The sequence below is a fragment of the Vipera berus genome, assembly GCF_964194415.1.
Source record: "Vipera berus genome assembly, chromosome: 1".
Lineage (NCBI taxonomy): Eukaryota > Metazoa > Chordata > Lepidosauria > Squamata > Viperidae > Vipera > Vipera berus.
Window position 1 is genome coordinate 170,830,760 of NC_138202.1, and position 14,675 is coordinate 170,845,434.

Here is a 14,675-nt window from a genome sequence, read left to right on the forward strand (position 1 = left end):
ATGGGTAGAGTTTGCTCTGCAATACTGCATTTTAATCACTGCGCCACCAGGGCGCCTCTGTACTCTCATAGATATAAATGCTTAGAAAATAAACATGGTGGGTGTGAGTAGCCTTTTCTTTGACTGTATGCCCACCTACTGAGAAAAAAAGGGGCATAGCAGAAAGCATCCTGGCAACTAGAGGAGACGGTAGAAGCCAATGCCAGCATTTTGCCTTTTGTGGGTTGCATTTGCATGGCAAAAATGGCCATGATAAACTCTTACATTCAAAATGTTTTTGGTTCAATAAAAAAAATATGTAGACAAAACAGTCTGGGTTTTTATGTAATTGAACATAAAATGGGGTAGCCATCTTTTTTGGAATCCAGGTTTGTTTTTTGTTTTTTGTTTTTTTTTACTTTTCAGCATCCCTGCATCCTAGGCTCCAACCTCTTTCCAAGACTCCTATTTCAAAACAGATTAAGTTAATTCAAATAGTTCAGTTTCTGTAACCTCTTTCTTCTTACAAATCCATGCTAATGAATTCTTGCTTGAAAATATACCTGTTACTTGAAAATATATCTGACACAATTGGCCCAAGTCATGAATTCAGCTGATACGTAGCGATGTCAATAAGCTGCTCTCTTCCCTAATGTGGATGGCTCCTTTTAGAATTTACAGGAAAAGGCTAACTCTCGGATCTATATTTGCCAGATGAGCAACCTTTAAGAGTTTGTTGAAACCTAACAGAAATCCTGAGAGTACAAGTTAAATTTGAAACAGCATGCGAGCATTTTAAAAGACTTTTTGACTATGGTGCTATTATATATTGGCACATTTAGAACTCAGGGGAGCTTTTTGGCAAGTGGAGGGAATCCTAAAATATATTTTAAAAATAGTTTAAGAAAAGGGCAAAAAGAACCAGGAAATTATTGACTTAGATTTTTAACCATGAGGTCTGAAGGAGAGCAATATAGACTTTCCCATTTCTAGAAAAGTAGGCTTCCCTAGGCAGCACAAAGATCTGTATACATAATGAACTCTTAACATGTTATAGTTAACAGGATAAGGAAAAGATATTTAATGTCCAGATCATGCCATTTTCCCATGCCTTTACCATCCCATGCTGTTTCTATGTCTTTTTCCTTTCAACAAAACTCAACACAACTATATAAAACCATTTATATTTAAAGTATTTAATCTACTTTTATCTGCACTTTGAATTCAGTAACAGTAACAGTATAAAAGAGTTGGAAGGGACCTTGGAGGTCTTCTAGTCCAACCCCCTGTTCAGGCAGGAGACCCTATACCAGGGCTTTTCAACCAGTGGTACGGATACCACCTGTGGTACATTGGCACCTGGCAGGTGGGACACGACCATCCTAGAAAAGTGGTAGCAGGGGAGGGAAAGGAGCTGAACTGGTGGCAGTGCCACACAAGACGGATGGAACTGCAGGGCTATCATGGCTTAGCAGAAGCACCAGGATAGCGCCAGGCTCCAGCTGGAGCTCGGTGCTGATCCTGGCGCTTCTGCTGAGCCTAGAAGAAGCGCCGATCAGCTGGAATGTTGCAGCATCTCCAGGGTCTTGTGATTTACATTCAGATGCTTGGCAACTGATTCATATTTATGACAGTCACAGTGTCCCAGGGTCATGTGAAGCAACCAAAACCTGCTGCAACCACCCAGCAGATGGGAGGGAATAAAAACCAAACACCCCCCCACTCCACCCCCACTGCCAATCCTCAACAAAAATGCTCACAACAATGAAAACCTCAGACAGGAGAAAGACCGCCGCTGGGTGGGCAGGCAGGTGTCTTGCTCGGCTGTGGCTTGGGGGGCACTTTTTTCAGTGTCATTGTAACTTCTAACAGTCACTAAGCAAACTGTTGTAAGTTGAGGACTACCTGTACTTCATCACTTTTTTCGGGGTGTGTGTGTGGTTCATCACATTTTTGACACCTTGCTAGGCAACTGGTGGTACTCGGGTGGTACAATGGGTGAAAAGGTTGAAAAGCCCTGCCCTATACCATTCCAGACAAATGGCTATCCAATCTCTTCTTAATAACCTCCAGTGATGGAGCATGCACAGCTTCTGGAGGCAAGCCATTTCACTGATTAATTGTTCTCACTGTCAGGAAATTTCCCCTTAGTTGTAGGTAGGATCTCTCTTTGATAAGTTTCCAACTGTTACTTCTTGTCCTGCCCTCAGGTGCTTTGGAGAATAGGTTGATCCCCTCTTCTCTATGACATCCCTTCAAATATTGGAGGAGTACTATCATGTCACCCCAGTCCTTCTCTTTGTTAGACTAGACATATCCAATTCCAACAACAGTTCATCAAATGTTTTATCCTCCAGTCCCCTAATTATCTTTATAGATTTTTTCTGTTTCTAGAATCTCAACTTCTTTTTTGTATTGTGGTGAACAAAACTGGATGCAGTATTCCTTGCGGTCTTACCAGTGCAATATATAGCAGTACTAAGATTTCATGTGATCTTGATACAATCCTTCTGTTGACACACCCTAAGACCACATTGGCTTTTGGCAGCTGTAGCACACTGCTGGCTCATAATGGTTGTCCACTAGGACTCCCTATATCCCTCTCACAGTTACTGCTATTGAGAAAGGTATTACCCATTCTACGCCTGTGCATTTGGTTTTTCTTGCCCAAGTGTAAAACCCTACTTTTTTCATCACTGAATTGCATTTTGTTGGATAGGGTCCAGTGGATAGGGTCTGTCAAGATCCTTTGAACCTATCTTCTGAAGTGTTGGCTATTCCCCCGAGCTTGGTGTTGTTGCAAATTTGATGATTTCCCCTTCTACTCCTTCATCTAAATCATTTATGAAGATGTTGAAGAGTACCGGTCCTAAGACAGAACCTTGGGGTACTCCACTGCATGCTTTACTCCACATACGTAGATATAGTTCCATTAAGAACTACACACTGAGTGCAATTGATCAGCCAGTTACAAATCAATCCACATGTGGTGATGCTGTGTATCCCACATTTTTTTTATCTTACCAAGAAGTAGGCTGTAGACTACTTTGTCATGTGCCTGATTGAAGTCCAAGTATACAATGTCCACAGCATTTCACTGGTCCACTAATTTAGTCACTTGTCAAAGAATGCAATCAGATTTGTCTGGCATGATCTGTTTTTGACATCTGTTTTGGTAGCTTTGCTGGTTTCTAAGTGTTCACAGATGCATTGCTTGATTATCTTTTCCAGGATCTTCCCAGGTATTGATGTGAGATTGCTTAAGTCTGTAGTTTCCAGGATTATTTTTTTTCCTTTTTCAAGATGGGAACTACATCAGCTCTTTTCCAGTCCTCTGGTAGTTCCCAGTACTCCAGGATCTTTGAAAGATATGGTTAATGGGTTCCAAGATCATATCTGCCAGCTCCTTCAGAACTCTGGGATGTAATTCATCTGATCTGATAATTTCAACTCATCTAGAATGGATAGGTGTTGTCTTACCATTTTCTTGCCTATTTTGACTTACATTCCTATTCTATCTTCTACAGTTTTGCTTTTGATAGGTTGGACTATTTTTTCCCCTTTTGTGTAAAGACAGTTGCAAAGAATGAATTAAGCAGTTACACTTTCTCCCTACTGCCTGTCACCTCCTTGCCGTCTTCTTCATTAGCGGACTATTCACTTCCTTGTCTTTTTTCTTGCTTTTTACATATTGAAAGAAACTTTTTCATTATTATTTTTGACATTTTTTGCAAGTCTTAGTTCATTCTGAGGCTTAAGTTTCTTCTTTGTACATTTGAGCTACAGTATATACTAGTATTGTGCTTTAGTTATATATCCCTCTTTCCAGTTTTTATATACTTGTCCTTTTTGTCTTTCAGTTTAACAGAGTTCTTTATGCAATCATGCTTGTTTTGTCTGGGACTTTTCTTTTTCTTTTTCAGTGATATAGTGCTAGACTGTGCTTTTATAATGTCATTTTTCAGAGTCTCCCAAGCTTGAGCTGCTTTCTCCCTTTAAAATTTCCATCCATGGAATGCTCCCCCAAGTTCTCTCTAAGTTTGTTCTACCCAGAATTTGCCTGCCTTGCTGCATTCTGGAACAGTTGCAGCTTTTGGACAGTTTTCAAGGACTGCTCCATGTAGAGTACATTGCATAAATCCACTTGGGAGGTGGTCAAAGTGTGGCTATCGGCAGTGCCTCCCAGCCCAGGAAGGAATGCAACTGACACATAAGATGTGCAAATGCCTGCCTGGACATATCTACCAACTGATCTTCAAAGAAGAACTAAAATTATTTGGTTGTAAAGGCATCAAAATCAGCACTGAATCAGAAGTAACTGGAAACCTGGTTCCAATTAACCTTTAACCTTAGATTCTGATTGGTTGGTGAAGAGGGATGGTTTCATTCAGTGCCCTGGCCACACCCGTTGCTAGTTCCCACCCAAATGAGGGGCTTCCTAAGCCTTCAAAAACTTCTGCCAAGTGGATAGCCTGTGAATTCCCTGCTGGAATTTGTAGCAGAGAAGATGGGAAAGGAGCCAGAAGCATGTTGACACTTCCTTCTAAAAAAGTAAGCTTGCTATGAGATAGGGATGCTGAGGTGGAATTTCATTGCAGCATCACTTTGGGCATCTGGATACCAAATGCCAGCCAGTTTCCCTTTCATCCCCTTTGCAACTACCCAGCCAGGTAAGAAATGCTTTTACAGCTGTTCTAGATCAGCCAATTCAATTAAACTTAAGGCTGAGCTGCAAAGTTTGCTGGACTCTACACACACACACAGTCTGGAGAAGCCTTGGAGACTGAAGGAATTGACATCCAATATATGGTGTTCTCTCTGTGTGTGTGTGTGTGTGTGTGTGTGTGTGTGTGTGTGTGTGTGTGAGAGAGAGAGAGAGAGAGAGAGAGAGAGAGAGAGAGAGAGAGAGAGAGAAACATTAAAAGTGCTCAGCTAGTTAGCCCTGATGTGAGGAAGTGTTGTTATAAATACCCGAGGGCCCCTCTTTTCAGATGTCAAACTTTGCAAGGGAATGTACACAACTCAAAGATTAGCCTTCTGAGGCCCCATGCCACAGATTATTTCCCTTGAAGTGGAGGAGAAGGGAAAGGCAGAGCTTGAATCAAACAGTATTTTCCAGCTGCGTTAGTCTGCTCTCATTATTTTCACGTCTGTCATGAAGCTATTGTCCTGTAACGTATTTGGATATCAACTCATTCAAATCAATGTGCACTTGTTCTTTTATTGAGTAATTTGGCTGAAGTACCGTTGCTCAGGAGGTGTTTACAGTAACACTCATTCTGCCCTCTACAGCCCTGCTTATCAATCGAGCACCCAGTAAGGTGAAGATTAAAAAAAGCAGTGGTGAGAAGAAACAGAGTTGCTGGATTTAACAGTTATTTACGCCAAAATAGCATTGAGACAGGTACGCACGTTATGTGGGCCAAGGCAGTGCTTTGTGGGAAAGAGGCACCTGAACCCATTTGTGTGTTCTTTTCTTTTTAAGAAGGAAAAAGCAGAGACGAATGGATGTGAAATTAATGGGAGCAATGGCCATATATTACTGACACAGAATCCAAATACTCAGCAGCAGAGCTGAATTAGGCTTTCTTCTAAATGGGAACTAGAAAAATAATAGGGAAGATCTTTGCTTTAATTAACAGCAAGTTTCCCCATGTACAGTGTATCTAAACTGCTCCCTATTCACAGAGCATTATGTTACTGTCCAGAAAATAAGTCACTCTTTAAAGATATACACATGGTAACATCTCTTTTTTTCAGGAGGCTAGACAAAAATGGATTGGCTGTGCTATGAGCAAATGAACTATCCTCTCTTCCCCACACTCCACTGCCAATATACTCCCTCCCAATAGAACAGAATCTGCCCTGGAAACTAGGCCATCCCTATGTGGAGAATGGGGCGAGAGAGGTAAAAAAAAAGGAAAGAAAAATATTTTCTGCTAGCAAATGCTATTCTGTCCCAGAGGGACATTTTTTTTGGACTCTCACCAATGTTTGCATAATTTAAGCATCTATACCGACAAAGCAAAAGATGCATATTCCATTTTTGTGAGAAATGTGTGTTGTACAACGGAACACCACCTCCACCCCCACCCCCGGTCTCCTCACCAAAATGCAAGGTAGTTTTCAGGACAGTATTATCTTTTAAGGTTCTTTTTTTCCCCCTCAGAAGTTCTTCAACATATGTTTCGTTCACGTTATACTTGTTTTACTGTTAGAGTCCCTGCCATTTATGGATTTATGACACTCGTAGCCCAGCTTTCTTCACAACATTGATAATGGTCTAATTTACACACACTCCAAGGATGTTGCAAATTCAGAACTAAAAAGCAATCAAGGCCACCAGTGAGCCTGATTAAAAGCCCATCTTTCCATCAAATTACCACAACACCTTAGATCAGGGGTGTTAAACTACCGGCCGGTGGGCAGGATGCGTCATGGCAAAACCGCGCCTACCCCATTGCTGGCAATGGAAAAAAAAGTCGTGATACATCGTGACACGTCACATGACATTGCAAGTTTGACACCCCTGCCATACATAGATGATCCTCCTTTATACTTTTATAGAGGAAAACAGCAAGCCATATAAACTCAACCCTCCTGTTGTTGACATTGTATCCTCAGAGCCTAGAGCAGAAGATCTGATCACCTGGGCAAATCCACAGGGTGACATTCTTTCCCAATTTCTATCTGCTTTATATATCACTGAGTTAATGTTGTGGCTTGATCAAAATTCCAGTGGCACACATCATTGAAAATGCAAAAGAAAGTATCCAGCATCTTCCATCAAACAGTAATCTCCTCTTCCTCCAACGCTTTCATTAATGACAACCAAAATTATGGTTTTTATTGCATAGCATTATACCAGTTAAAGGAGGATGCTGTGAGAGTGTTTAAATGACAGGGATTATTTCCCTCCTTCTGATACATTAGCAGGCTTCTGCACCTGCAACTGAATTGGTTGCCTATTCAATCATGAATTTTCTATACATGCCAGGCAGCTTTGCAGATTTTAAAAGGGAAAGCAATGATCCGATCCTGCCTATTGCATAGTTCTTCTTTCCTACAAGTTGCCGAATCAGTCCCTGAGGTCCTGTTGTACTTGTTTTTGTCAGCCTGTCTTTTTTATTTGAAATTGTTTGGAAATCATTTATTTAGTTGCTGCAGTACGGCATTCATTATCTAGGAGAATGGCTCATTCTTTTCCATCTCTATATTTAAGAACAGCATTAATCTGTTCCCCATTTTTGTTTGGTGTCTTCTACTGCAAAATATAGCTGCCAGTTTAATGTAGCTCTCCTGTAAGAAGCTAACATAAATAATCCCCTCTCCTTTCTGGAGATATATTTTGGCCACATTCCAGAGCTACAAAAAGGTGAAGTTATTGATGCAGACTAAAGGTAACAATAACCAATAGTTTGATAATTTTCCCAGCTCTTTTCTCCAATTCCAGTTATCAAACATGGGCTGCAGTGAGGAAAGGTTAGATTCTGGACTTAACATTCTTATTTATAGGTAAAGGTAAAGGTTCCCCCGCACATGCGTGCTAGTCGTTTCCGACTCTAGGGGCCGGTGCTCATCTCCGTTTCAAAGCCGAAGAGCCAGCACTTGTCTGAGGACGTCTCCGTGGTTATGTGGCCAGCATGACTAGATGCCAAAGGCGCACGGAACGCTGTTACCTTCCCACTGTAGTGGTCCCTATTTTTCTACTTGCATTTTTACGTGCTTTCGAACTGCTAGGTGGGCAGAAGCTGGGACGAGTAACAGGCGCTCACTCTGCTACGCGGCACTCGGGATTCGACCCGCCAAACTGCCGACCTTCTCATCGACAAGCTCAGCGTCCCAACCCACTGAACCACCGCGTCTCTTTCTTATTTATAAATTGCTACAGATTATTCCACTTCATATGATTTTCTTGACTCTTCTCACTACAAGACAATAGCTTTATATTTCACTTCAAATGTAGCAAAAACACCTTTCTACACTGTGGTCCTTTCCATTCATTCTTAGGTCGATCTCTGGGGTTTTGCCCCATAGTCCTAACCCAATAGCTGCATTTTGCTTATTTGCTTGAAAGAGCTCACAAGGTTTCCAAGCTGGCACAGGGACCACTGAGAAGTGAACAAATTACAGAGACCAACGCAGCTGAGAAATGGTTTTACACAACATTCACCTATATTCCCTTTGCATCTGGTTTCCCAGGGGCAAATCAAGAGCCAGATTTATAGTGCAAGATCACAGCAAACAGAGCACCTTCAAGCAGATAAAGAAGGCACTATATTGGATGACAAGTAAGGCCACCATTTTATATTCATGTTCCTAATTAAGGAACCTGAAGGAAGAAACTGGAATGGCAGGCTTGTTCTACCAAGCCATCTCAGTGCAGATAAAAAGAGGTGGTCTGCTCTTTTCCTAACAAGGGTGAACTAAGTTGATGGCAATCATGCAATTTCTAGTGCCAGGAAATAAATATGAATATAGCCTTCTTCTCCAACCCACGTACTCTTTTGGTCTTAAGTGTATTTATTATTGTGTTACATAAATCTCCCTTTTTATTAATAATTTGTTTAAATCACTTTAAGGAATAAAGAGAAGAAAAGATGGAAAAAGACAGTGAATGAAGAACAAATTTCAATAAAGATGTGCAATGATCATAAACTTTAAAATTCATAAATTCACTGATTAAATAATGTATAGAACCAGGTTCATTATATAATTTTAACAAATAACTAAAAGTCTCTACAAAAGTAAACACATTAACATTGATATTACCGCTACTTGCCACTGTTCTAAAACTAAATGCCTATAATCATAGAAAAGGAAAGAACGAGGGAGATAGAAAAGAATAATTACACTTTATAAAAGGAAAAATAAACAAAAACAGTATTCCATTGTATCTCACTAGTGATTGTATCGAAATATTTACAGACATTGAAATTACTTCTATCTTATTCTAGACAAACTTTACGCAATCTGGTGCCTGCAAGAGCTGATATTAAGAATTATTGTCCCATGTATCTAAAGGACAATACCTTGTGAAGGCTGCTTCAGAAACTGTCAGAAAAAATGGGAAGATGTTTTATCTGTAATGTTGTAGTTTTAATTTAATAATTTAATAATTTAATTTGTATACCGCCCTTCTCCCGAAGGACTCAGGGCGGTGAACAGGGCAATACATAATAAAAAACAACATACAAAAATTAAAAAGTGATTAAACAACTATGCCCGTAGTAATTAATACATATTAAAAGTTAAAACTAATTATAAAAAACCCAACCCCATCCCGTCAGACCAGGCCAGCTTGTTCAAAAAAGAAGGTTTTGAGATCGCGCCGGAAGGAGCCAAGGTCGGGGGCCATCCGGAGCTCGACCGGTAAGCGGTTCCATAGGTCTGGCGCACCCACAGAGAACGCTCTCCCCCTGGGGGCCACCAATCGGCATTCTTTGATCGGAGGCACCCTGAGGAGGCCCTCTCTGTGGGAGCGCACTGGACGGAGGGAAGTTGACGCCGGCCGCAGGTGTTGCCGTAGTTTGATGACACAATCCCCTTCTTAGTTAAATGTAGCTATATGCATCTGCCTAATTATTTGTTTCCTGGGCATCTGAGTTCCAAGTAACCTATTCTTAATAACAGTCCCATTTATCTGGCAATCTTTTTTGATATCTGGCAGCCAGTCTGGATGAATGAAACTATTTGGGTAATGAGATGCTTTAAGTCACAATAAAAATGGAAATAGCTCATAATCATTTATTTCCTTTGGAAACATGAGAATAGACCCATTTAAAAAGCATAAATACAAAAAAAGGAAAACATTGATAACCAGACAATAAAAGATGACAAATTATATGGTTTTGAGACATGTTAATATTAACTCTGAAATCAGAGACTATGAACAGATGAATAGAAAGCTATACAGTAGCGGAGTTCTGAAAAAGAAGAAAGCCATTTTCTGTATAAAAAAACAAAACAAAACACTACATTATGAGCACTTACATTAAGATGATAAATGTTATCATCCAGGTCAGAATGGTCTTTATATAGTGGATACTGTAGAGAAACAAATGACTACCAAGGCTGAGAAAAGAAACTGCAGAATCAACATAGCTCCTGCATAAAAATGATGTCAAAAGGACACATATCCTTCTCAAAGATTGCAAAATGTCTTAAAATGTGTAACGTTTAAACATCAGGTTAAAACCCCAAAGCTCAGTCACCTTGCAAACTCCTCTTGAGCAATCAAATGGCATCAACACACAAGCAACACATATTTTTGACAGAATAACAGAATAACAAGAGGAAGGGACCCTGGACCTATAATCCAACCTCCTGCTCAAGTAGGAGACCCTATACCAGGGGTAGGCAACCTCGGCTCTTTTATAACTCACAGACTTCAACTCCCAGAATTCTTGAGTCATAAAAGAGCCGAGGTTGCCTACCGCTGCCCTATACCACTTCAGACAAATGGTTACCCAATCTCTTTGTAAAAAAAACCTCCAGTGATGGAGCACTTCTGAAGGCAAGTTGTTCCACTGATTTATTGTCCTCACTGTCAGGAAATTTCTCCCTTACTCCTAGCTTGCTTCCCTCCTTGATTAGTTTCCAACCGTTGCTTCTTAAGAAAATCAACTGTCGGTAAAGACCAATTCACTCCCTTTTTGTAATCTTGCAAAAGTCTACCGGCTATAGTCTTTTTTACCAAATATCATTTGATAATGTGCATTAACATTATAATAAAATAAGTAAAACTCATAGGAATTCCTTCCTTCCAAATATCTCCCCTTTTAGTCCTATGATTCTAAATTAAACAAAGAACTTACAAGCATATTAAAACTGTTCATTAGGAATGAGACAACAAAAATCCCACTGGCAAATATGAAACTTCACAGTAAAGTTCATTTGGGTGTCAAAAACAGAACAAAACAAATAATAAAAATCAAGATTATATCAAACTGTAGGAATACATTTATGCACATGTGTGTGACGGGGAAAGGGGAGAGATGTGACCATTCTCGTATGTATGCATTCTGTGCAACCTGTTAATTTCAGCACCCACAATATGATTACCAAATAATAGGGGGAATCTAGAAACAAAACTGTATCTCTAAATGTGCTATTAAAAGACTCTCTAAAACAGTAAGTTACAAACTGGAATGAGAAATTGTAGAGTGGAAACAATTCTGAACCCTAATATAAAAGAGCTATTTTCAATTTTTAGACCATTCCTGAAAAAGTGACTTCAGCAATATAGACACCCTCTGGGTACAGTCAGCCCAAATAGAACACGATTAAATTGGAAATTAATTTAAATCTCATGAAATTTCAGTTCTGTTGGAATCCATGGGGTTGTATTGCCAGTTTCTATGCAGATTGAAAATCAGGCTTGTCAGATGTTATATTTTTTCTATCCTGCTCTATGGAGTAGAGAGTTGGTCTCTGACAGAAGGCCACCTGAAGAGACTAGAAGCATTTGAAATGTGGATTTACGGGCAGCTGCTACGTATAAGCTGGGTTGACAAGATCAGAAATAAGGAGGTGATAAGCCGCCTGGGAAAGCCAAGGGAAATCATCCAAACAATTAAAAAATGAAAGTTAGAATATTTCGGACCTGTGATGCGACACCCAGAAAAATACGGCATACTCCATTTAATCCTCCAGGGAAAGATTGAAGGCAAACGAGGTCCAGGCAGAAGAAGAAGATCATGACTTCAAAATCTAAGGGACTAGTTTGGACAAAACTCAGCAGCACTTTTTTGTGCGGCTGCTGATAAAAATAGGATCGCCAACATCTGATAATGGATATGGCACAAGAAGAAGAATACATATTCACTCAAAGGTAAGGCCCACATAGAGTAAATGTGGCTTGTTGCTTTAATAACTATTTATAGGATTTATTTGTAGCCTAATATTTATCTGGATAGCTTGCGCTTACTATTTGCAAAAAGGCCAGACCTAAATGATAAGCAAATCAAGTTGGCATTATGCTGAAATAAACATGCTCAGCTGTCACTTTTAAAGCCTTCATTTGTCTATTTAATTTGGTATAATTTTTCTTTCCAACGCTTCAATTCTGAAATTCATATTCAGAGTGGATAGGGATCTCTGGAGGAGAGATCCAAAACAACTGTGACATTTTGGAGAATTCAATGCTAACATAAATAAACAGGTACATGTAACAATGGTAGTAACAGCAGATGGAGATAGAGTGCCAGTTAAATAGAGAATAAAACAAAATTCCCCCAGAAATAAAACATCCTTCTGAATTTCTATTTTAGAACAGCTAAGAGTTTTTGTTTGAGTAAAATGCAAAATGTCACTTCCCAGAGGAAAAAAACAATCTTAGCAATTGTAATACAAGATAGAATAACAAATCTAGAAAAACCACAGTAACAAGTCTGGGGGGGGGGGGTAGTTTTAAGAAAACATCCCTACCTCCGTCACCTGATCCAGAGCCTGCATCTGTAAGGAAGAAAGAGAGGAGGAAATAAAATAAATCTGCATAAGAACAGTTCGTATGTTTGCAAAGCTGGATTCTACCTCATTAAAAGTCTGCTAGCAAATTATGCTTCTGATGTTATTCCTCTCCAAATTGATACTACATTGTACTCTATGTATTTTGATTTATCCACTCTTTTTGATGCTGGTATGTGCTTTTCAAGTGCCTTACAGATGCTACTACTATTGCTGCTCTTAATTCTGTTGCACAACCCAGCGATTACCAAGTTAGTTTTAGCATGAGGATTAAATTTTCTTCTCAATGATATTTGATGACTATGTTGCCTTTTTAAATATCAGTTTTTCAAAACAACCAAAATGAGGACTCCTGAGTCATAAGGCCATCCCATCCATGATCTTTTGACACACTGACCATAGTTCTGTATTCCCATAATATAAATAATAAAAAGCTCAGGTCTGTGATAGGCAGTCGTCAGTAAAAAAAAAAAACATAATCAGGTGAAATGCTACACAGTTTGGTCCACATCACCAAGGTGCAATTAGGTATTATCCCCCAAACCTGTATGAGACAGAATATTGCAACCTGTTTTGCTCTATGGCGTGGATTGAAGATGGAGACAATTCCAGGACTCCATGAAACCTTGAACTGACCTGCTGAAAAGCCTTGTCCTAACAGCAAATGAGCAGTGGAACCACTGTCCAGAATTTTTTTATATATAAAAGTTTTTATTAATTTTTAAAAATTAGTCTTTAGTGCTTAGTAAACAGCATGTTGTCTGCTTCAGATATGTAACATTAACTTCTTCAATATAAATCTGTTCAATACTACACAACCCAATATTTTCCCCCTAATCCTCCTTGCTTCTCCATATTTATTCCATTTTCCCTTCATTACACCATTACAATTTTTGGTACTGTTAATGTATGCAGCATTAGATATAAGCATCATCATATTTTACTAATATACAAATAACAATAATATCAATTCACAAATCAATAATGTCAATTCATTAATCAACATCCTGTTTTCCGTGTTCCTGTTAAAATTTGATTTCCCATCAGTATTTGAAATGTCTTTATCAGTTATGATTTTCTCAATATTAATTACATTTATATAGCTGAAAGTTTTATTCAAATCAATCCTCCTCTTATCTTCATATTTCCCGTATCAAAAAAAGAGAGAGAAAAATGCTATCTAATTCTAAATCATACCTTGCATTATAAAGGTCTAATTATATCTAAGGGTCTTCTGTTCTTTTAATCTTATTCAAAGAAATATCTAAACATATAATGCTCCCTCTAAAAGGTCAAATCTTCTGTTTTTTAAATCTGACTCTCGCTTTCTTTCTTTGCCAAGTTGCTTTCCAAGCCAGGACGATGAGATCGCCCAAGAATTTTCTTTCTATTTTTGTAAAAATTGCTTGACATGAGGAAGACAATTTAGGTAGGGTATTATTATTATTATTATTTGGGGGGGGAATTCTGCCCATTTATATTCCTTCCTTTCTTCCTCCATTTCTCTTTTCAATCCCTATCTCCCAAGCTGTGACATTTCCCTTAACAGCTTTATATTCCCTTTTTAAAAATCTTTTTCCTTGCGATCAGATATGTTTTGCAGACCGCAGGGGTAAAAAGTCTTTTACATTTTCATTGTTATAGCTAAGTCTTGCAGTATTTTGTTTGTATATAGTCATTTGTATTTCCCTTCTTTTATCTCTTCCATTTCTAAATCCATTTCCTCTGTTTTGACTTCTGATTTCTGGATTGTTTGTTCATATTTTGTAGTTGTTATCTAGGGGCTTTCTAGTTGTAGATTTAATTTGGAGATTTGCTTGTTTATATTGTCTAAATTGTTTTTAGTCTCATTATGATTTTTTTTATCTCCTCTTTGCATTCAACAATTGTTTAGTGAATTAGTTGTAGCATAGGATATATTTCTTTCTGAAAGGTGTTTGTTTTTTTCTCAGAATTGATGGAAAGATTTGTGAGGTGATTATAATTCTCCAGAGGACCACATGAGATCCAAGGCCATTTTTTGCCCACACCTAATCTAAACTAGTGTTTTGAAAACTTGACAACTTTAAGATGTGAGGAAGCTGCTGGCTGGGAATTCTGAGAGTTGAAGCCCACATATCTTAAAATTACTAACCCTGAAAAACGCTGATCTACACACACTAGTCCAAGAGCTAAACTGGGAGGAATGACAGCTTAAGCAAGCAGACCTCAAATGCAATGATAAAGCA

The 14,675-nt window shown here is 38.9% G+C and overlaps 1 protein-coding gene across 1 annotated transcript in view; it reads right to left on the reverse strand.

Moving 5' to 3' along the window:
* TMEFF2 (transmembrane protein with EGF like and two follistatin like domains 2) overlaps positions 1-14,675 on the reverse strand; it is a 270,268-nt gene that overhangs the window by 230,207 nt on the left and 25,386 nt on the right. Inside the window, exon 4 of the mRNA XM_081314466.1 lies at positions 12,409-12,435. Coding sequence (XP_081170592.1) covers positions 12,409-12,435 — 27 coding nt within the window. The remainder of the gene's footprint in view (positions 1-12,408; positions 12,436-14,675) is intronic.